The sequence below is a fragment of the Serinus canaria genome, chromosome 5 (genome assembly GCF_022539315.1).
Source record: "Serinus canaria isolate serCan28SL12 chromosome 5, serCan2020, whole genome shotgun sequence".
NCBI classification, from domain to species: domain Eukaryota; kingdom Metazoa; phylum Chordata; class Aves; order Passeriformes; family Fringillidae; genus Serinus; species Serinus canaria.
This window is the reverse complement of record NC_066319.1, coordinates 7,320,710-7,343,901: the sequence shown is the minus strand read 5'-3', so window position 1 is coordinate 7,343,901 and position 23,192 is coordinate 7,320,710. Positions and strand designations below refer to the sequence as shown.

Sequence of the window (23,192 nt, the reverse complement as noted above, 5' to 3'; positions counted from 1 at the left end):
GTATTTCCTTCCTGAGGAGACCTTGGTTGTGGGGCGAGTAGTCAAGTACACTGGAAACCTAAACCCTCATGGATTATGGCATCATTTTATGTGTCACAGCCAGAACACCTGAGTAGGGTAGAGAATGATTGGAGCACAGTTTGGGACTGCATTAACCTGCTTCACCATAAGTGCATTGTTACAGCCACATTTTGAGAACCTGGCTTATTATACTTTTTATGTCTCGGTCTTCTTTTAAGTTCTCTTATGCATTAGGAAGAGGACAAATTTCAGAAAATTCCAGTAGCATCATTATTCCTCAAACTAATGAGACAGCAATAAATGGTGTTAGCAAGGTTTTTCAAGGAGCCTTGTCTTGTGATTTGCCTGAAATACTCCTTCAGCAGAAACACGGAGGAAAGAGATTCCTGAAGACATGTTGAGCAGGTTTACAGAGGGATTTAAAAACATGGGAGGGCTGAATTTTGGTGGTAGGAAAGCTGTGAAGGAGAGAAACGATGTTCCACAAACATGAGTCTTTGCATTGTCTGGCTCTGTAACACTGTTGAGCACTGTCATGCAGAAATGAAGGCTGATTAAACTTCTTTCACTGACATTGGAAAGTCATATCCATAAGGGAAAAACCCTTCTGATCCTTTACAGTCCAAGGGTCTCCATGGAAAGAGAAACCTAAAAAATATGTGGCTAATGGATGTGTTGTCTAAAAGGAATTAAATGGTCAGAATGAGTGACTGAAATGGCTAGAGAAATATTAAGTCAGACCCACAAAATAAATGTATTACACTTAGAAGAAATGATGTTTACTTTTGAGTAAATAATTTATGATGTCTTCTGAAAATTTAACAGTATCCATTGGCTGAAGCTTTGCTCTTCATATTTAAAACAGCCAAATATAAAGAACTTTGGTCTGTGGATGTTCAGGGAGGAAAGAAAGCTGTTCGAAAAATAATACCCTGTATTTGAACAATCTGGAGTGATACAATCTAATAAAGGGGAGAAATGAAACATCAAAAAGCTCAATTGCCCGTTGCAGACAGTTTGCTATCGGAGAGTGGCTCAGGACACGAGGTCACTGCCTCGGGCTGGCTCAGGGGCATTGTCACAATGCCCTGCTGGTGCTTTCATGGGCCTTGGGTGAGGATCTGCCCCTCTCAGCCCAGCCCCTTGGAGACTGCTGCTAATGCTACAAATCACATCCCAGCCACAAACGTGGTGGCTGTCACGGGAGACCAGGGAATTAAGCCGTGTCACAGGGCTGCTGCCAGGTGGGATGGATGAAACAAAACTACTCAGCAATGCAGAATCTAAAATTTATTTACTCAGCAGGGAAGGGTGAGTGGATGGCAATTTCCATTCTGTGATGCACACACTACAAGCACAACTCAGAGCTCTAGACCTCTGTTCCCCACACGGATCCAGAGGATGATTCCTTCTCTGGCCAGTCCATCTGTCAGGTCCTGCCTTGGAGCTTGGCCCCTGCATGTCACAATTCCTCCTTTGGTTCAGTGTTCCTGGTGCTGGTGGAGATCTGGGCCTGTGAATTCCCTGAAATATGAGACTTTTTAATACCCAGTCTTCGCACAGGCAGAAAGGAGGACAGGTCTAGGTAGGGCTCTGCAGGTGCTATAAGATCAGCAAGGAACTATTTCTGGTTTCACTCTTAAATGTTTATGACAATCAAAAAGCAAATGGGTAACTTTTGCCTTCTTCCTACATTTGGTCCTGCTTGGCCATAAAGAACAAAATCAGAAGTCTGGCAAATGTCCCATTATCAGTGAAATCCCATTGACTAATTTGCATTCCCTTTCTCATCACTTGATTGGAATATGGTGTGGGACTCAGTCAGAAGACACATGGGAATCTATGCTGGCCATGCCAATGCAATTACTGTGAGCAATTGTATTTGTGGGATCATAAAAATACCTTGCTTGTTTGAAGAGATACATTTTGCATAAAATGATGCTGTCCTAGGGTGAGTGTTATCCCCATTCATGTGTGTAATTTATGCTGGATAGGATGTTCTGTGCCTTTAAGACTGGCAGAGTGAAAGTTTTGTTTTGGGCCTCTTATCAGCCACTCAGCGAGACATACAGATAGCACCAGGATTTAGTGCTTTTTTGCTTTTTGCCCTGCTTTTTGCCTTTGCTCTTGCTTCTGCTTCGCTTCTGCTTTGCTTGCTCTTGCTTTTCCTCCCCCCCTTCTCATTAGTTAATTTAGCTAAACAGTCCAAATTCCTTCCTGGACTGTTCCCCTGTGTGGACCTGCTGAACCCGCTCCGGACTGGGATTTTGGAAACACCGAGAGTTTGCACCCTATGGCTGCAGCAGCTGCCCCAGCACCAGAGGGACTGATAACAGCGACCACCGTCAGGAGACACTTTCAGAATTTGTCATCTTTTTCAGAGCAGTGAAAGAGTGGTGTCATCCAGTATTGTTCATTTTGTGTGCTGGGGGCTGCTGTGCTTGTCAAATAAACAGGTTCTTTCCACTTCTCTTGGAGGAATTCTTCCTGAACCAGTTGGGGGGAAGGGCCGTGTGGGTTTGTTGTTTGGAGAAGCCCTTTTTGGGGATTCTCTCCCAAATTTGCCCTAAACCAGGATAGATGCCAACAGGAATTCATTAAAATTCATTAAAATGTCATAATTTACAGCTTTACTGCCATTGTCCCATTGTAGGAATCTCAGCGTATGTAGCCCATGTGCACGGGTCATTCCTGTGACTCTTAAAAACAACAGCTCTAACCTTCTCTTTCTTCTCTATCTTCTGGAGTTTTCTATCACTTAAAATGCCAGCTGTGCTTGAATGCAAGTGGTTTTGGAGGTTTTTTCATTTGCTAGTTCTTGTTTATTGTTTAATGAAGAGCATTTGAATTTCAATGTTCATAAAAGGTCCAAGATTGTCAAATGGCCTGAATTCAGCAGTGGAACTAGGAAGGTTTTTGGGAGGCCTGTTCGAGGTTTTTCCTCGTACATGTCTCAATTTGATACAAAAACATACAGCAGTTTTCCCTTTAATAAGCTACAACATAGTCTAGCTGAACATGCATATTTTTTACAGCCCATAATAAATTGTTTTTCTTGCTACATTCTTGTCTTTCTGCCCTTTGCAATGTGAGTAATACTGGCATAGTTCACCTAGCACTCAAGTTTAGGAGTCTGCATTTAGAGATGATGTTCAGGAGAAGGAAAATGTAAGTAATAGAGCTGACTATGTGGGCTTAAACCTACTTAAGTCACAACACTTAGTCAGTTTAACAGCATTTATAAAAGAGATGGGAATGGCAAAACCTACTTAACACATTCAACCAAACACGGGTTTACATTTCTCACTGAATCACTGTAATGTTTTTATCAGCACAAGATTTTTGTCAGAAGTCAAAATCCCCTCAGTGTGTCCTCACTTGGTTTTCAAACACTTAAGGTCAGAGGGATGAGCCATCAGCCATACAAAAGAAAGCTATTTGTTCTTTCTGGGGTTTGGGGGTTTTTTATGCTGGGATAAAATGAATCATTTTTGGCCCAGACCAATTTAAGCTTTGGCTTGATGTGTTTTTGAAGTCCCTGTGAGTTTAGTTCAGGGGTCATCTTTCAGTGTTTTACACCTCCCAGTGTAATTCACTGTCCAGAGGAGCTGCCCCTTTCAAAAGGAACAAACCAGACCCCATTTGTACTGGTTTTACTTCACCCACCTGACCTGGGATTTTGCAGCAGGCCACACAGGCTTCAGGTTTCTGGCTGAAATGACTGGGAAACCACCGAGCTCACACAGGCTCATCTGGGATTCTTCTGATGCAGGTGGCTTCCCGTCGAGTGGTGACTGCCCTGAAAGGAGCTTATTCTGCACTAGACAACGATTAACACGTTAGAAGCTAGCTCTGCAGTTTCATTTTTCATTTCCTGTGCTGCACTTGCTGCACAGAATCAGTTTTAACATGAAGTTTAGTCAGTGGGAAACTCAGAAGGCAGATACCAAATTTCTAATTTGTGACAGGGAGGACAAGCACTTGGCCTTTTATGTAAGTTTTTTTTAAGGCAGAAATAATTTCACAGGATAAATAATGAAATACATAGGTTATAAGCTTGACCATCTCCACTGAAAATAATCTGCTTCTGCTGTGTTCAGCACTAATAATAATAATAATAATAATAATAATAATAATAATAATAATAATAATAATAATGTGCAGCCCCTATTTTCTGAGATATTTTGGATTGTGTATTGGAACAGAGGTTATAATTTTTTTCTCATTTGATTTTGTAATAATATCTAATTCCTGTCCTAGGTCCAGTTCTTTTTTTACATTCTTTTAGTTGGCTTTAATGTTTTTCAGGTTTATTCCTTATTCTCTTAGCTATAAAAGCTGTCTGAGGGCAAGGCACAGAGAAGAAGGCAGCTTAACCAACTGGTTTTTAAAACCAACTGTCTTCTGTAAAGGTCTTCTGTGATGATTTTTTCAACCTTCCACTGATGAGAAAATACCAGCAAGCATTCTGTGCCATCCAACACCTAACTTTGTTTTACCCTTTATTCACATGAACTACCAAAGGGCATTTTACTATGACTAATTTCCTTTAATGTGAAAAAATAAAGTCTTCAGGCAGGGAAAAACATATTTTGCTTCTTTAAAAAGACACGTTGGTGTGACAGGCAGGCAGTTACCTACCCATGGCTCGAAACACCCACGGTTTCCTAAAATAACAACAAAAGGTCTTCAGCTTTTCAAATGTGTCAAAACTAGAAAATGGCATGTGCTTTACTCTCAGCACCACGGAGTTACAACCATTCAGCATTTTCAAGGCAATTAAATGTAAATTAAAAGACGACAAAAGTTGGGTTTTACCAATTTTATTTCTAGACTTTAGATTTTTTTGCTGGAAACTTGTCTGTTACAGGTCTGTTGGTGAAAATGTGCATTTCAGACCAGTGATGCCAATAAGTACAATATAAAAATGTACAAATCTGAATTGCTTTTGCTTACTACAGATTGTTATAATAATGTGACAAATAAAGCATCTCTGTTGGCACGTGAACCCACTTATCTGGATTTGGCCTTTTTCAGTACATACAATATTTCAAAAAAATTTGCAGTACACACTACCACTCAGTGTAACACATAATAAAACCAACAAGCACTAAACTCAATAATCATGTTTGGTTCAGAGACACAGAGATGCCACAAACAGAAGTGTTTTATGAGGTAAGCAGTAAGAAACGTTCCTGAAATTTGGACAGAATGTATCCAGTCCTCCTGGGTCCTGCGACTGCTAGAAGCATTGCAATGCTTATTTATGCACTATTTAGGATCTTAACTGCATTTGCCTCAAAATGAATTCTAATTCTGTTTTGGTTTAGCAGCATACAGGCAATAGCTAGATTATTCTTCAGCATACAACTCTGTTAGCTGGCTTATTTATGAGATTTATAGGCTTTTTTTAAATTAGCATTATGCTATAATTATAAAAAAAAAACCAAAACAAACAAAAAAAACCCCTAGTATATCATAACAGATTAAACACACAAAATACTTAGAGTTCCAGAAGATAACCTATCATACCAAATGATGTGTCCTAGCTGAGGGAGAATCACATCAGGTGGCACACAAGAGTTATATTATAATGCACCTTTCATATATCAATGTGGCTAGTAACACAACTTAAAACTACTATGATAATAAACCCCAGATCAGACAAAGTATCCAGCTTTATAAAATGCATAACAAAAACCAAAAACCAAAAAAAAAAAAAAACAAAAAACAACCAACCCTTGACATAAATTGATCTTCTGAAATGTCTGCTAGTTTTTAAATTAATGCAGAGACCCATTCAGAGCAATGTTCGATGCATTTCCGTTTGCAGTAGAACTATGAGGCACTGTAAGAACGTCAAAACCTGGTCTAGACACGGGTAACTGAAGTATGAGGTATTGTGAAACAGGAACCTTTTTTGGAATAGAGCAGTAATCACATTAAGTAAAAATTGATCACATAAAAAAATCTACAAAAAAATGATGTCAATAATATAATTTTCTATGAGAAAATTAAAACCTATTACATGGCAGTATATGACATTGTATAACAAAAAAAAAAAAAAAAACAAACTGATCCACAAAATAGCAGCAAAACACAATGACAAAGATACAGAAAAGCAATGTTAATTTTTTTTCAAACCATGCTGGGAATTTATCCATAGCAGCTCAATAAAAACGGAGCATCCGCTCCTTTTCTTTTGTCTTTTTCTTTTTTTTTTTTATCTTTTGAATTTTTATCTTTTTTCCTTTTTTTGTTCTTTTTTTGTTGTTGTTGTTGTTTTTTTTTTTTACAATCAACACCTTAGCGGCAGTTTTCTCACATACATTTCACCATCACATTCTCCTCGAGCATCAACTTCAACAGCTATGTCCACGTCCCTTCAGCTACTTTCTAAAATAATAATAAAAAGATACATAGCCAAGATGTGCAAATTTTCTATTTGTAGCTAAATTAAAAAAAAAAAAAACAAATGGGGCATATTCTGGAATAAAAACTTCTTTCAAGTATTCCAATTTTCATATCTATTAACTATGGCGTTTTTTCATGGTTAGACTGCTTTTGAAAATGTATAGGAAGGGGCCAAATAGACTGCCTGGTTTTGGGTTTGTTCTTTGAAGCGTGTCCTTTTTTTGCTTTAATAAGCTGGGTTAAAACTGCAACATCAAGGGTAGAAAGATTTTCTTTTTCAAAAGGGGCGATTGCATTAATTTACAAATGATACTGGCCTTACGAGCATCCTCTGCAATAAATATTCTTTTTAGCCTTAACTATAAATTATATATTTTAGTGTTTAAAAACCTTCAGTTGTAAAAACATCTAGCGATAATCCTTAAAACTATGTGTCCTATATGTGAACCTTTAAGGCCCCTAATTTATAAAGATGAGTTGGCACCAAAGGATTCTAAACTCCAAACTTTTCTATAGAAAAGGAAAGGAAGATATCCTGGCAATTTGTGAATGCAATTTTCTCTCACTGGAACACAACAACCTTCGGAAAAAAAGAATCACCTCTCCTCTAACACCATAGTTAAATGCACTTGCTTTGCAATTCCAAGTTTGCCAACAAGCACTTTATATATTTCCAAACCATTCCATTAAAAAAACAAACAAACAAAAAAAAAAAAAATCCCACACAATAAAAGAATGTATTTCCTATATCTAATGGACTGAAAGTGCTTTGAATGGAATGGTTTTAGAATATCACAAACAAACAAAAAAAAAAAAAAAAAAAAAAAAAAAAGACTGAACTGTGGATTGAACCTGACCATAATTAGGCTGAATATCTGTGGGGTCAGAACAGCATTTTTACACAGGTAACTACAAAAATAGGAAGATTACAAAAATATAATATATTATGTCACTATTTCAGTTTCTCTTTATAATAGGGTCCTGTATGAGTAGTACATTGGCCTTTCCCAACCACGCTAAGCTGGAACCCTACAAATGCCTCAATGCACAGGCAATCCACAGGCACAAAAAAAAGAAAAAAAGAAAAAAAAAAAAGATTAACATATAATAATGCTGCATACTAATATACACTAACTTATGGGTTACGTTAACCATTTATAAGGTGAAGAGGATAAAAAAAACTAAGGAAATAAAATAAACATTTACAGATGAATTATAAAGTGACTAAATGCATAAGCAAGCAAGATACAGAAAAGCCTAGAACTGCGTTAAAGCTATGCTTTTTAAAGAAAAAGAATATTTCCTTTACTATCTAAAAAAAAAAAAACACCCTCTTCTACTTTAAAAATGGTTGGTTGGTTTGTTTTATATGTAAGAAATCAAATCTAATACCTCCCCTGGAGACATTTCGTGTGTTAATGCCTATTTTTACAACATACAGACAAGAACACTTTAATATAAAAACTAGATGATTATTATTGTATAAAATCCTCTATTTTTGTAGCACAAACCCCTGGGGGTAATGCAAATACTATTTTTTCTTTTTTTAAGACAGTTTTTGGGGTATTTTTTGTTTATTTGTTTGTTTGAAGTCACAGATGGAAGGGAGACAGAGCAAGAAAAAATATAACAAGACTGGTTTTCCCTTCTGGTATAAAAATGTCCTGGAGAAAAGGGTTTCTGGGGGGGAGATCCTGATGCCGATTCCTTCTCAGATGCCCTTTCTTTGTCTGCTTTTCTTGCCAAGCAAATCCATTTAGGAAGTCCTCTTTAAATGTTCACGTCTCGCACATCAGTAGGTGTGCAGGAGAGGTCTGCTTCGTCCTCTACAGTCTTTGTTTCTGAGGATATGTTGTGCTGCTGTGCCTGGCGTAGACTGGACTCCAGGAGGGACTCAATCTGTTCTTGGCAGGCTCGTAAACAATCCTGCAGGGGGGTGCAATGGAAGGGGGGAAGAGAGGGAGAGAGAGACCCAAGAGTCCTTTAGAAAGATCACAGGCCAAAATACCGGTTTCTTGACAAAGCAAGAAAAATGTCACCAGGTTATCTGGGAGAGCAGCAGGCTGGAAAGGAGGGTGGGAAAAGCAGAAGCACCCGACAGTGAGAGAACTGGCTGAGCAAGCCTGTTGTTTTGCAGATTGTACGTTGCACTGCTGCTTCTCTGCCTGTGCTCTTTACAGCTCCCTACAAGCCCACTGCCCACAGCTGTGATGATTTCTACTTTTACCCCAGGAACCCTTCAGCAGCAGAGTCTGCTAGAAGCAATGCTGGCCAGCAGTGACTTTCTTCCCAAGGCTAAATTCCCATGATAGAAATGCCATCTATATGTTGAGATCGCCTGCCAGCTGCTGCAATGTCCAGCTGTGGGTAGCTGATAAATTCCTAACCCTGAAAGCATCTCCAGAGATGGACTGGACCGTCAGACCCCAAAAGGGAGAGGTCTCTCAGGAGCACCACAAAGCGCCTCCCTAACCACGCACTACCAAACCCATCCAAGCCTCCTGTGTGCTACCACAACCCCCTGGAAATCTCAGTCAGGGTGAGACATTTTCCTCTCACTTCCACAGTGCTTTCTCCAAGCTGGATGTGCACACGCTCCTCCTGGGGGTTCAGGAGGCTGCACAGGCCTCGCTGGAAATTAAAAAACCATAAAGAACTAACAGAGATCCTGTCTGTCTGTGGTGGGGAAAGGCAACTTCCCCCAGGCATTATGCCACAGTGTGAGGAGAGATATCAGATTCCCAGCAACCACAACTGGAGAGGGCCTTTCAGCTCAACCTGCACAGCTTCCTGCAGGCTGTGGAGCTCCCTACACAATGGTGCCCCAAACAGCCCAAACAATCCCACAGCATTTTGCCAAAACTCATCCAGCGTGCTGTTTACCCTTATCTTTATAACAAACACGGTAAGCTTTTCCCCCCAACATCTTTAACCCTGTGTATGAAGGACTTTGAAGTTTCCTTTCAGCATTGCCTTTTCTGATTTAACCTATGACATGTGTTAGCCCTTGCGGTGAACCCAGTCTTCCATGATAAATTGCCGTCAAAAGTGTTAGGATGTGCATGACTGAGAATGAATGTTGTTTTCCTGAGAGGGTGACCTGCCTGCTGTTTTCTTTATTTCCCAGTTTCAATTCTGCCTTCATTCAGAGGCTTCTTGTGTGATCTACCAGCTTTTCACTGATTCCACTACCACAAGAATCTCCTCTGCCACCAATAAGGGCACATGGCATTTGGGGTAAAATAAGATTAGAAACCCAAGCAAACAATTCTCTGCAAGTCCTTTCTGAGAGAGAGGGAGGTTAATCCTACCTCTAAGCAGATCAGACCATCAGTTACAGCTCACTGAAAACACATAACCTATGACCTTTCCTGGTTTAAAGCCTAGTGTAATATTTCCTCTTGACAGAGACACACAGCGTTTTAAATGACAAAAAGAAACGCCTCATATCCTAAAGTCATCATGCCTTTGGCTCCTGCATACCTCTGGACTCCACAATAAGGTCTCTATGAAGTCCCTGCACCCAGCTCTCCTCCAGATATGATGGATCAATCCTGACTGTAAGGCTCCCCCTTGGACACAGACACAGTAAAGAGTCCACACCAGCACAGCTTTAGGTGTTCCTGGCTTTACAAAGCCAATTCTGGGCATAATTCTCTTTTAGCACATTCAGTGGTCCAAACTGAAAGAATTTTAACTTTTCAGAGCAAAATGAATCCTCTTGGGTTTTGTTCTGGGTTTTTTTTTTCAGGTGGGAGTAGATTTTATGGTGAGTTTTGATGGGAACTTTGTGGGTTTTTTTTTTTTTTTAGTCCTGACCATTTGCAAATATTGTGTTTGAGCTCTGAATACTAAAACCATTCAAAAGAATTTCTAGAAATACCTATTCTTCTCCCTCTGGAGTCCAGTTATGAATAATTACATAGGAGTATGTAATTTAAAGGTACTTTTTGCCCACAAAAATTTTTTTTTTCATTTAAAATTCTCAGAGTGCAGCATGCTGTACCTGTTTTTTTAAAAACAATCTTTACAATATATTATGAACAGACTGTCTTAAGCTTCAGTTGAATGAATTTTTTTTTTTTTTACTCTTTAAGGCATTTTGTCTGTGTCTTGCTCACATGGCTATTAGATAGCTATTAGATAAATAGTTTGCCTGTAGGAATGCATTAGAGCTAGCAAAAAACAACTGCAAAACAAAAAATTCACTGTGAACAACCTCACCAAAGCCGTTTTCATTCTCAGTACTTCCCAACATCAAAAAGCAAATACAAAACTTGTGCATTACTCTGATAACTTCTCCCAACAACTTTTCTGCTTCAGTACCCAAATTTTCAATGCCCACAGTTTGTTCAAGGTCATAAACCCTTCCTGGATTAATTAAGCTCCTCAGTGAAAAAAAAAAAAAAAAAAGAAAAAAAGAAAAAGAAAAAAAAAAGACTTGCTAGCTTAACTGATGTGGTCAAATACCTTTAAGACACAGTGGACATGATCAGACTCCAGGGTCACACAGGAAAGGAAACAAACAACAACAAAAAAGGAACTGCTTGGAAATCTTTTGTTCCTGCCTGACCCATTCTGGATAACAAGCACATGTTTGAAGGTGCCTCTGAGAAGGGGCAGGCAGGAGGCGAATTCCAGTGCACTAACAGACAGCATGGAGACCCAATCTAATCTAGTTCAGCAAATTTCTGGGCTGGAAATGAATGTCAGGTAAAATTCCATCTGTTTGGATGATGGGGTCAAGAATAGAATGATGGAAGACAGCCCAAGACTTCTAATTGTGATTATCTGACTTCTAATTACCCCTGATCAAAGGCAAAATGGGAAATTGGACTCCTACCAAGATATAAACATGAACCATAAAGGAATTCCAATCAGGTGATATTCATTTTACTTTAGATTCAGCTCTCTTTGAGACTAAAGGTAAAAAAGTGTAATTATGTAACCTGAAATCCAACAGACCTGAGCTCCAGCTAACAGATCATCAGGGGGAACACCAACCCTGCTCTTAACATTCCAAAATTATCCAATATAAAACCTGTTCCCTGACAAGGGGAGCCATCACTGGTTCCATACAAATCCTAATGAAATGGGATAGCAGGAATGGCATTTGATACCATGGGTTACACAGACAGGTATTTTGGGAAATGTCTCCCTGCAGGGGAATCATGCTCTGTATGAACCCAAGCAGATTCCTCTCCCAGAACAACTGCAGTGGAAGTTGCTGTTCCCTTATTCCACTCCAAACACAACAATATACCTGTGCATACACAGAACTTTGTGATGCTAATTTTCTGTAGCAATCCATACAAAATCCTTATTTCTACCTAACACGTGAATATATTTAACACTGGAAGCTGGAGGGGAGTTCCTCCCTTTTCAAGCTGTTAACCAAGTCCAGGTCAAACAGACTGTGGTCTTGCAACGACTCAGGACAATTAAAATTAAATAATAATTTTAAAAAATCGTCTTTTCTTGCTAAAGCAACTTTGTTTTCTTTTTCAAGAGCTCTGTCTCAACTAAGTCAAGTCACATAAGGACAGGCTGTTGTTCTGCATGATGTGAGAGAATCCACTTCAGTGCCCAGTATCAGGAATGGTTAAATCATCTTGCTTGAATCAAGACGCTGCCTGGACAGACAACAAACATTTTCCCTCAGTACCTGCTTCAAACATCTCACCCTGGGCAGTGGCCAACCCCACACTGGAATTATCTGCCCTGTTCACAAACTGACTAAAAGCATCACACGTGCATACCAAACTGAGCAGCCCATTAGTTCAGCATTTCTTAGAGTATTCAGCATTTCGGGTGCTTAGAGCATTTAACATTTCCACACTGTATTGCTTCAGCTGCAGTGATGTAAGTGGCAAAAAGAACATGCTCAATACTGAGGCACTGTTCAGGTGATAACATAAATTAACAAGGTGAGATACTGCATTTTTCAGCAATTGTTTTCACGCAGTCTATCAAAAGTAAAATATTCATTTGAGAATAATTAATTGCAATGAAATTGCTCAATCCCATCAACAAAGCCCAATTACACAAATCCAGTTTTGCACTGGCTGGACTGGGACAGTTTTCTATGCATTTAAATTATTAATACGTAAAATAATTTAACAGCATCTCCAAGATTCTGCTCCTAACCACAGAGTTGCCTTTATTTGACTCATTGTCCAGCTCTTGGAGACCTCACAAGAACCTTTTTAAAGCATCTATTTATTGGTCTTCCACATTGTTACAAAACAAAGCTCAACTCTGCCCCAACTTCACACACCATTATGACATGGATCATTGACTTTAGGTCTTCCTTGTAGGCTCCCTTCCTGGCCCATTCACTCATGAAAGGTTTATTGCTCACTAGTTACTGATGTGCATCTCCTGGAAGCTGCAGGGCAAAATGAAGGGTCCTGTGAGGACCATCTACCTTGTCAGAAAGTCGTGGGACAAGCACTCCTTCCAAAAAGGAATTCAATACCAGCTACTGTGAAGGTCTAGCACGTAATAAACCAAATTAGATCATTAGAACTCTTTTAAGAAGAGCTTTTTCACACCACTTGGCACAATAAAAGGCCTCAAGAATGGTCAAAGATAAGGTCAGAGTTACCACAAGGTCTCAGCAACTGTTTCCTGGTCTTATTCCCCAAGTTTTGTTTTACAGGGGCTCCTGGTTTAATTACCCCCAGCCAAAGAGCCTTTGCCACATCCTAAATCAGGGCAGGGCTTCCTCCTGTCCCAAACACCAGAGCTGGATGTGCCATTCCCAACCGGGCATCACAGATTATCACTGTGGGCATCACAAGAGCCAAACACGCAGGCTGGGCACAAGAGAACACACGGAGACCCCCCACTCTGAGGCTTGACCTTTTCCATGATTTGCTGTCAGATTATCTCCCATGCAGTAAGCAGGCATTCATTCTTAAAAACCCTTAATGCAGGAGATCAACCGAGAGAAAGAGTCACTTACCGGATCACATTTGATAACTTGTGATAGGAAATGTGTGAGGCATTGATAGGAGAGGAAAGTGTTAGTGTTCCCCAGATGCAGGCCTTGCACAGCTGCTACCACGCTGCCAGCTGCGATCATGGAGGGTGGGTTTGAAATAAATTTAATATCTGTATGAAGAAAGGAGAGAAAAAAAAAAAAAAAAAGAAAAAAAAAGAAAAAAAAAAGACTGAAATGATTGCTTTAGGAGAAGCCTGTCCATACACATACACTCTTTGTAGCAGCATGGCTTTCAGCTGCCAACTATTGCATCCAAAAGGCAGTGAAAATGGTGAGCAAAAAGGTGCCTCCTGCTGTAAAACTCTTACAGGTCCAAACCTGCAAGCACTTATCCACATGAGCAACTGCTCTGCAGAGAGTGGCCCTTCCTAGCCCTGGGCCTGGGAGGCCATTCATCACTTGGAGGTACTTTTATCATAAGCAGGGCCCCCGTTTGTCCAGGTTTAAATACTTTGCTCCTGTGAATAATGCCAGGGGGGTCAATGGCACTGCACATCTGAGAAAACCTGCTCACATCCTGCAGTGTTTTGCATGGTCAGATCCAAGGTGCACTCTAACAACGAGTCCTGGGCCCCTTTAAAGCAGAAACCTTTGCTCTGACACTCAAAGGAATATTGCTTTAATGAACAACAACATCAACAAAAAGAAAAGAGAAAGACTGCTTAACCCTGTCAGGAGGCAGATAATCCATATTTAAATTAAGGTTTCATCTTAAAAATGCTTTGTCTCAACCTAGTCTCTTGTCAGTGGCTGCCATCCATCCTGGCAACAGGGATTTAATGTAAATGTGGCATAACTAAGTGACGGGGGTCCCAAGAATTGGCGGACAATCAGTTACATTCTGATGTGACACCATGCTGACAAGAGGCTGGGCCCCCTTCCAGACTGCATTGCTGTAGGTCTCTCCACAAAGCCACTCCCAGCATCCCTTAAGGGGCTATCTCTGCCATTTAGCATGTTTTTCCTTTGGGTTTGTTTGGTTTGGTTTGAGTTTTTCTAGTTTTTTTTAAATAATAATAATAGTCTTCATTTTAATGATAAGACTCTTTTCTACTGAGCAGGAATGCATTTGATCTGTGGCAGTGAACACCTTGGAGGAGAATCGGGAACAAAGGAAGCAAGTGGCACAAGTCAAGGTCCAGTTTTGTGAGGGAGAAAGGGAAACACCACAATGCACACCAGAACCTGAGATACATTCCTTCAGCTTTTATCAGAATACGACTTCCTTTGGGTTGGAAAAATATAAACCATCTGTCAAACCCCTGAATGAAATCAAAGGAATGGACAGCTTAGAGGGCTCAGTGGAACTGTTTAAGTATTAAATCATGCATCTCCTTTATTATGATAAAATAACTTTTGTGTAAATGTTTTACCAGTGGAACTAAAGCCTTCAGGACTCCATGGAAGTCCTGGCTCTGAATCTGTTTATTCAGACCCCTCTGACACTCCACTGCGTCCTTGACCAATACCCACCTCCAAAGGGGCACTTGGCCCAGCATCCTGCAAACCTCCTAAGCTAAACTGATACACAAAATTCTGGCCAGGCTTTGAGGATGCACTGCCAGCAAAAAGGCAAGCTTGAGCAAAAGTCATCTCATTTATGTTTAAATAAACACATCAAAATAAATTTGGATTGCCCCCTTTTCCTAACCTGCCTGTTTCCAGGCAGATATAAACACACCCACGTTCTAGCAAGCTGCTGTCATTCCCAAAAAAAAAAAAAAAAGCCTGCCATTCCAAAGCCAGTCCTGAACTGAAATACTGACACAGAACTGCAGGTTGGAAATCGGGGATTCCCAGCAGGGATCCCACCAGGATGGGGTTGCTCTCAGAGGGGTAGAGTGGCAGTGCCTTCCCGACACTGTTTACGATGCTCCACAAACGGGACATGACCAAAATGTGTCACTTTAATGAGCCCGTCCTGACAGGATCATGTTTGGGATTAATATTTGTGTTCTTCTTTTAAATGGAGCAGTAAACAAGAACATGAATTCATAGTCACACCCTCATTCTTCCCAAGGTGGAAAAGTGATAATGAAGTTTAAATGACCAGTTTGTGTCTGTCCCTATAACCACTCCAGACAAGCAGCATGGACTGCCTTTTTGTTGCAACTCAACAAGGAATTATTTGTGGCAGAGGCCACTAATTTCAGCATATTAATCAGGGGGCCCCTCTCGCCTGTAATTGGATGCCCCCAAGTGAAGAGTGTGGCATCATTGTCAGCCTCCATCGCCTCATCTTGCGCTATTGAGCACTCAGGAACAAGGGGGCTTCGGTGAGATGAATTAGACCTGACACAGCCACAATGGGGTAGGGGGCCCCATCAATTGAAGCACACATCCCCAGTAGCCTATCTGAGACTTCATCCAAAAAGAATAAACAACTTCAGCGTTGTTAAAAAGAGAGAGAGGGAGAGAGAGAGGAGGGGGAGGAGAGAGAAGAATGCCAGCCACCCTGAAGGGAGGACAAAGCAGGCATATAGGCGCTGCAGCGCTTTAAAAAAAATTCCTAACAAGGCGAGTCACCCCTTTTCCTTTTTAAATGGAGCAGCAATTCCATCCGTCTGGAGAGCTGGGGGCTATGAATGAAAATCTTTTCATTGAGGCAAATCAAAACTGTGAACATAAATCACTTGCTGCAAGATGCAACAGGTTCCAACTGGTCACATACCTTGAGACTTCCAATTTTATAAAGGCCGGAGAATGGGAAAATTGTAACGTGCACATTTCAAAGGGAGATCTTTCTTTCTCCTTCGGAGAGGACCAAAGCAATAACAATAATAATAGCAGCAGCAGCAATAATAATAATAATAATAATAATAATAATAATAATAATAATAATAATAATAATAATAATAATAATAATAATAGTCAAAATCAAAATAAAAATCAATAAAAAGGAGCCTGGTATGTTTTGATAACCAGAGGAACATCATGAAATGCTGAAGCTCCAATATTTGTTGCTATTCATTGTTATGCTTGTATAGAGCTGCAGTTCTCCCTCAACACCGGTCTCAACTTGGGCCAAAAGAGGCCTGCTTCCTTTTGAGCTCTCCCTGCCTTGCTCTGCTATGCCAAAGTCCCATTCATTAAGCTCAATTATGTGTTAACTTCAAACAAGCCCTGGTAATTTTTTTTTCTTTTCTCTTTTTTTTTTTTTTTTTTTTCCTTTTCTTCCAAACCTACCACAGCACAAAGGCATCCTTTGGTGAAAATGGATTTTTCAAAACCAAACCAAATCAAACAAATCCACTTCTACTTCTACTAATCAGACAACTGGAGAGGGAGCCTAGGAGGAATTCCCCTCAACTTCACCTTGCAGCGTAACCTTCTTTTTCTGGAGCAAACACATACACACTCATCTACAACACTTCCACAGGCTTCACCTTGGTAAGCCAACTGGCCAAGGGTTTGTTTTCTAAGCAAGCATTATTTCCCAGTCTCTTCACAGAAGAACCTCCTTTAGAGAAGAGGACACAGGCAGAGGAGAGACTACACTTGCCCCTGAGGCCACTAAAGTGGGCTGTCATTGTTTCCAGTGGACTTTGGATCAGACCCCACAGAATCCAGGCAGCACAAGGCATTTGCAGTCCATCTAGGTTCGTTTTGGCAAGGGGAAATGCAGCACAACCCAGCAACAGCAAAGCAAAGTCCAGATGCTGCTTAAGCCACATGTGATCTTCACTAGCCAACAAAGAAGTCATGAGAAAAGCAAAAGGTAGAGAAACCCCTGACATCCAAAAATAACAATAAAAACACAGAGCCTAGTGGCAGCCTTCCTGAGCGCTCCTTCCCCAGGCAATATTCCCAGCTCCAGTAGGGAGCTGAAGAGGGCCCCAACTGGTGAGCTCAGCACTGTTTTTTTTAAAAGCTCAGTAAAACTCCCAGAACATGGTTCTCATTTACTGATCCATTCTCCAGCTGTGGTGTGTAGCAGTGTTAAATAAAGGCTCTGGATGTGCTTCCTAAAAGAAACATAACAACACCGACAGTAGATCAAAGTACTGGACTCTTAGCAAGTCTCCAACCTTTGAACTACTCTTGCTTTCATCCCTGTCATTGCCAACACAACAACCTAGGTTAAACATCCCCACATCCAAAGGGGAGCCCGGGTGGCCGTTCTTTTTAGCTCCAAACTTAGCAAATCATGCCTCCAGAGTCGCAGCAGCCTCGTATCTGGTAGAACATGGCATGGAGGGACACACTGGACTTTCCCAAAATGTCGCTGCTGGTGGTTTGAAGGTTGTGGCGCTCCCAGCACCAAGCATTTCTCCAGGCAACCTCACCTATGAGCTGCCCCTCACGCTGATTTTAGGCCCAAGATGAAGAGCAATGCCAGTGTTTATAAACTTCTCTTTTATGGCTTGGTCGTTCTATCTTTAGGCCTCACAGTGGGGCTGGTTCTGTGAAATAATTAATTTTTTTTTTACTTTTTTTTTACCTTTTTTTTTTTTTTTTTTTTTTTTTTTTTCGGTTCCTTCTGAGTGCCTGCCATCTTCCTTCAACCTTTCCATACCAAATCCAACCTCTGGAAAACAAGGCTAGACGGCACTAGCGGGTGCCACCGGCCACGCACTTCCGTCCCGCCGAGGTTTCGGAGTGTGGATACCACGACTCCTTGGCGTCTTTGGAGGCTGGCCCTGCTCATGGCTCCAGCACAGCACGTGGTCACGAGGGTGCAGATGGCAGCGGCTCGGTCCTGTGCCAGGAAAAGCCTTGGGCCGCGTGGCCCTCCTCCAATCCACCGGCCACCGAGGAGGAAGGGGGGGGAAGAGGCAACTTGAAGAGGGAAGGTTTAAAACCTCCACGCAGTGCCATTCACAGGGTAAATCTCCCTCTGCCTTTAAAACTCGTCCTAAAGAATGAATCCACACAGGGAGGGATTCCCCGCACGGGCAGTAAGCCTTTTGCAGCCCCCACATGAACCCGGTATGGGGAGGCGAGGAAATCACCCCACGCTGAGCTACAGAGAGCGATGGGGGGTGGGTCCTTCTGCCTCCCTGACATCCACACAAAACTCCGACTCAGAAGCGAAATATCTTCTGAAAAGAAAAACTTACCTCTGGCAAAGTAATCCACCTTCTGCAAACAAGGGGCAATAATCGGGGCTTAAACTACCTCCCCGCAGCTCTGCGAGCGCGCCTGAGACCGACAGCTACGGGAAGCCTTACAAGCCAGGGGGTGGGCGCGTGTCGGGGAGCAACGCGCTTTGCGCAACGTGCAGGGCTCATACCTGTAGCGCACAGAGCCACAAAAGTCTGAGCATGTTTACGGATGATCTGCTTGGTGTCCTCTGCCAGAGGCATTTTAGTAAGGAAATGTTCAATGAAATCGTGGGGGGTCATTGCAGCCAGATTCCATTTCAGCTTATTCACCAGCAGCAGCTCCATTTGCTGCAAAGAGAAGAGAGGGAGGGGAAGGGGGAAGGAGAGAAGAGGAAGAAGGGGGTGGGGGAGCGTGGTTAGAGCCGCTCGCACTGGGTGCCGGGGCGCAGCAGCAGCGCTGTGCCGGGCTCGGGGCGGGCGGCGGGGGTCCCCCCGCGCCGGGGCAGAGCCTGCCGGGGCCGGCAGGGGGAGCCCGCGGGCCGCCCAGCGCCGGGCCGGCAGCGCGGGGGGGAGCCCGGTCCGCTCCCGATCCCATCCCGGCCCCATCCCGGCCCTATCCCGGCCCGCCGCCGCATCCGCAGCTCCCGCCCGCCGCTTCCGAACGTGAGGCGTTGCCGTTATTTTTTTTTTTTTCTGTTTTTTTAAATATATATTTTTTTAATGTTTGTTTCGATTTTTTTTTTTTTTTTTATTCTTGGAAGTGATTGAACGTGAAATTACCAGTAATTCGTCGGGTCTAATGGAGTTATCTGTATAAATGCACAGTTTTTCTGCGGTCAGAGGAATAGTTTCCTTCATTTTTGAAGCCACAAACATGCAGGTAGCTCCGAGCAATTGCAATCGGCTTTTCTTGAGGGGTTCAAACGACAAAAATCTGTCCAAATAATTCATAGCCAAGGGGAAAACTTCCTCTTCACACTTCTGCTCCTCGCAAACCTGCAAGAAGGAGAGAGATCGTTGAAGAATAATTTAATTGAGGCGAAAGCCAGGCTTGTCCCGCTGCTCTCGCCCTCCCTCCTCCCTCACCCCCAGGCTTTGAAGGGCAAGGTTGAAGGAGACGAGGAGGAAACGCAGTTGGGGAAAATGGATAAATATGGGAAAAGCAGCGGCATCAAAGAAAATGAAAGTCACGAGTGACAAAGTGGGGGGAAATGTTGCGTTAGAAACCCGCAGGCGATTCATGGCAAAAGGGGAGGAGGGTAATCGAAGAAGAGGTCTGTGCCCAGTTTTTCAGCCCCTAAGAACAAATTTTTAAAAAGGGGAGAAGACGGAAAGCGGAGGTCGGTAACGGGGTGCAGAGCCGGGCTCGGCCCTGGAATTATTTATTTCGCTTTTATTTTTCATCTAAATTGCCGTTGTGCTGCCGCTTCCCCTCCGGTCGAGACACAAAGGTGGCGTCCAGCCTCATTTCCCCAGACGTCATCTTTTCAAAAAATATTTAAAAATATTTAAAAAATTATTCGAGCTCTCAAAAAAGGCTGAAAATGAAGCGGCGGGGGTCCTTTACCGAGCCCCGTGCCTCTGGTCCTGCTGGGGGGCTCCAGGAGGATCCCCCGAAGTGAAATCCACCGCCTCCCTCTCTCGCCCTGCAGCACAGCCGGGCGCGACATTTCCCAGAGCAAGGCAGGGCGCTGCGGTTTCAAAAATTAATTAAAAATACATCGCGGGCACCCAGGGCTTCCGAAAAGGCATGAAAATGTAGCCCAGCTCCTGGGACTCCCTCTGGGAGCCCCCCCAGACGTGTCTCGCCAGGGACCAGGCCCTTTCCAACTGGTTTTTCCCAGGCGACCTTGCCGCTCGCTGCCGCAGCACAAGCGTGCCTTTGAGGGGTGACCGCAGCTCCAGCCTCTCTTCACGCTGAACAAAGAAACTTTCACCCTGCAACTCCCCCCAGAAACGCCGGAGCCCCTCCGGCCGGTCCCCCTGCCCGCAGCCCCAGCGGGGTCCCCCGGCCCCCGACCTTCCTCCCCCGGCCCCTTCCCCCACTCCCCCCCGCCACACACACACCCTTGGCTTTGCTCCCCGGGACTTTCTTCGTTTTTCTCCCGATTAATAAACACTTTTGCTTTGCAAATAAAAGAACAAAGATGGCGCATAATACTGGCACGGGCAGCCGATTGCATACGTGTACAAGGATATTAATTTAAAATAAAATCCCCAGAAAACACGAGCTGGCAGGGGCTGGCGGCGGCCCCGCGCGGCCGGGGGTTCGGCGACCGGGCCGGAGCCGCTCCCCGCCGGCCGGGGGAGCCCCGAGCCGGCTCTGCCCCGGCTCCCCGCGCCGGCACCGCCTCGCCCCGACGGCCGGAAAAGGTGCCGGGCACCCCCCGACCCCCGGGGACACCGGCCGGGGGGGGGGGGGCTCGTCCGCCGCCCCTCGGCGCCGGGACCCGGCTGCGGCAGCGGGGACCCGGAGCCGGCGGCCACCGCCACCTCGGGTCGCTTCCCCTCGTTCCACGCGGGCGTTTCCGAGGGCAGGCAACGTGTGCCGCGCCGGGGAAGCGATCCCGGGCGAAAGGGAGCGGGGGCAGGAGATGGGGCAGCGGCTCCCCGGATTAATTCGTTTCGGTGCCGGAGCTTGCAAGGAAAAAGTCCCTGAAAGATACAAACCTCCAGCATCCAAGTGGCAACTATTTTCCTCATATATGGCAAGATCTCTTTCTGCACGCACTTGAAGTAGGAGACGGAGGGCGAGCACGTCTCCTCCGCCTTCAGCATTGTCTGCAGCACCCTGTCATTGAGGAGGTTGGCATCCAGGTAGGCTCGTCGGATGGTCTCCACCTCGCAGCACAGCAGCTGATGTTCCATGTCTGCCTTCGTCGCCTCGAGTCAGTTCTCTGCAGCCGGACTGAGTCAGTCGCTCGCTCGCTCTCTCTCTTCCCCTTCCAGGAGTCCCTTGGATGCTGCTTCTGCTACTGCCGCTACAGCCCTCTGGAGGCTGAAAAACTTTCTAACTTCCAACAAAACTCCTGGTGTAGTCCCAGTGACGTTACTGTTGTTAAGCAGAGATCAAAGCACGAGAGAGAATGAGAAAGAGAGAGAGAGAGCCAAAAGCAAGGGGCAGAGCCCTAAAGCCATCCCATAGGCTTCAAGTCCTTCCCCTTTGCTTAGCTTATAGAGAGCAGGGTTTTAATGCAAATGAGACAAGGGCTCGCTTTCTTCAAGGGCAAGGGAGAAGTGGGGGAAACCCAAATTGTCTCTTCAGTGGATCATGCATAATTTTAAAAATGGAGCAAGTTCTGCACTGAGAGCCAAATGATGAATGGGGCTAAGGCCACACACAGACACCAGGGAGAGAAATGCAAGGAGACTTTGTATTGTTTTACGGGGGCGTCAGGGAGGGGAGCGGAGCAGCACCAGTCCCTTGCTATTTGCTATTATTATTATTATTATTATTATTATTATTATTATTATTATTATTATTATTATTATTATTATTATTATTATTATTATTATTATTATTATTATTGCTGTCACTGGCACACACTCCCAACCTGAACGCCTACTCTTTGTAGCTGATCCCAAGGGAAAACCTTTCTCTTGTTTCCCCAGCCCTGTTTTTTCCCAGCCAGGATGGTTTTACTGCACACCAAATTTTTTAAACAACTGGGGAGTCCACCGCTCTGCCAAGATGGTTATTTTTCCAACCTTTCTTCTTCTTGGTTTTTTTTTAAGGTCTTTCCTTTCACTTTAAAGGTTTCACCTTCCCAGAGGGGCACGGAGGTGGCAGGGGACAGGGCGAGAGCTAATCCAGCACACCGGGGAAGGCCCCACTCGGCACCCCACCCCCACTGCTCACCGCCACCCAGTAAAAACATCCCTGCAGAGCAGCAAGCACAATGGAGGCCAGGGCTCCCTCCAGCACCTATGGGGACACGAGCTGTTGGGGAGGGAGGGAGGTGCTGGAGCTTGCAGGGGCCTCATCCGCATCTCCAGGACATTCTGTCCACGTGTGACGGGGCCCCGCCGTAAATAACTCCCTGCTGTAGCTGAGCACGCTCTGCTTCGTGCTGTTTCTGTTAAAAAAGGGCATCTCTGAAGGCCTCACTTTCCCGGGGGCTGACAGCGCAGCTTGAGGCCCACTGGGGAACACTGGAGTGGAGGCTGATGCATGGGAGAACTGACTTGTCCTGCCCCAAAGTGGCGCAGGGAGTAGCGGGAAGGCCATAAATTGGGGTGGATTAACCTCGGCCTCGGTGCTTTAGCATCACCTGGGTGCCGACTACCTGCCAGGGGTACCACACTGATGGCAGAAACTCCAGCTGGTGGCAGGGGCCGCTGGCCATGGAGGACACAGCATCTCTCCTCCGTGACCTGCAGGGAGAGCGGTGCCAAAGATCACAGGGCATGTTGTTGCACAGTTGTGTGTTTACGTAATCTCTTTGCATGGACTGTCTGCCCATCTTTTCTCATTTACTCGTTTGCTTGACCATTTGTCTCCATTTTGTCTGTCTGTCAGGAGGAGGAGGAGGAGGAGGAGGAGGAGGAGGAGGATGTTGGAGGCCCCGTGCTCTCAGTTCCCCTTGCACACCACAGCCCGTGGGATGACTCCGGAGGGTCCCTCAGCGAGGAAGCCATCCCCTGTCCCCCTGTCCCTACACCTATTGTGCTTCACGCACAGGACGTCCACTTCTGTTTCCACAATT

The 23,192-nt window shown here is 44.0% G+C and overlaps 1 protein-coding gene across 1 annotated transcript; it reads right to left on the bottom strand.

Annotated features, from left to right (window-relative positions):
- Nucleotides 1-4,828: 4,828 nt before the first annotated feature.
- CCND1 (cyclin D1) lies at nucleotides 4,829-21,598 on the bottom strand. Its single transcript, XM_050975057.1, has 5 exons — nucleotides 21,157-21,598; nucleotides 19,267-19,482; nucleotides 18,675-18,834; nucleotides 13,403-13,551; nucleotides 4,829-8,361 (listed from the first exon to the last, which is right to left on the bottom strand). Exons 1-5 carry the CDS (start codon nucleotides 21,352-21,354, stop codon nucleotides 8,206-8,208), a joined length of 879 nt encoding a protein of 292 aa, XP_050831014.1. The 5' UTR covers nucleotides 21,355-21,598; the 3' UTR covers nucleotides 4,829-8,205.
- Between the last annotated feature and the right edge of the window lie 1,594 nt (nucleotides 21,599-23,192).

What these genes read in the sequence shown, in the direction of transcription:
- CCND1 (XM_050975057.1), bottom strand. Translation starts at nt 21,354, where the DNA reads ATGGAACATCAGCTGCTGTGCTGCGAGGTGGAGACCATCCGACGAGCC. An exon ending in TGTGGCTCTGTGCGCTACAG is followed by an intron (nt 13,552 to 18,674) that starts GTATGAGCCCTG and finishes TTCTTCATACAG; the next exon opens with ATATTAAATTTATTTCAAAC. An exon ending in AAGTTATCAAATGTGATCCG is followed by an intron (nt 8,362 to 13,402) that starts GTAAGTGACTCT and finishes ACCCCCCTGCAG; the next exon opens with GATTGTTTACGAGCCTGCCA.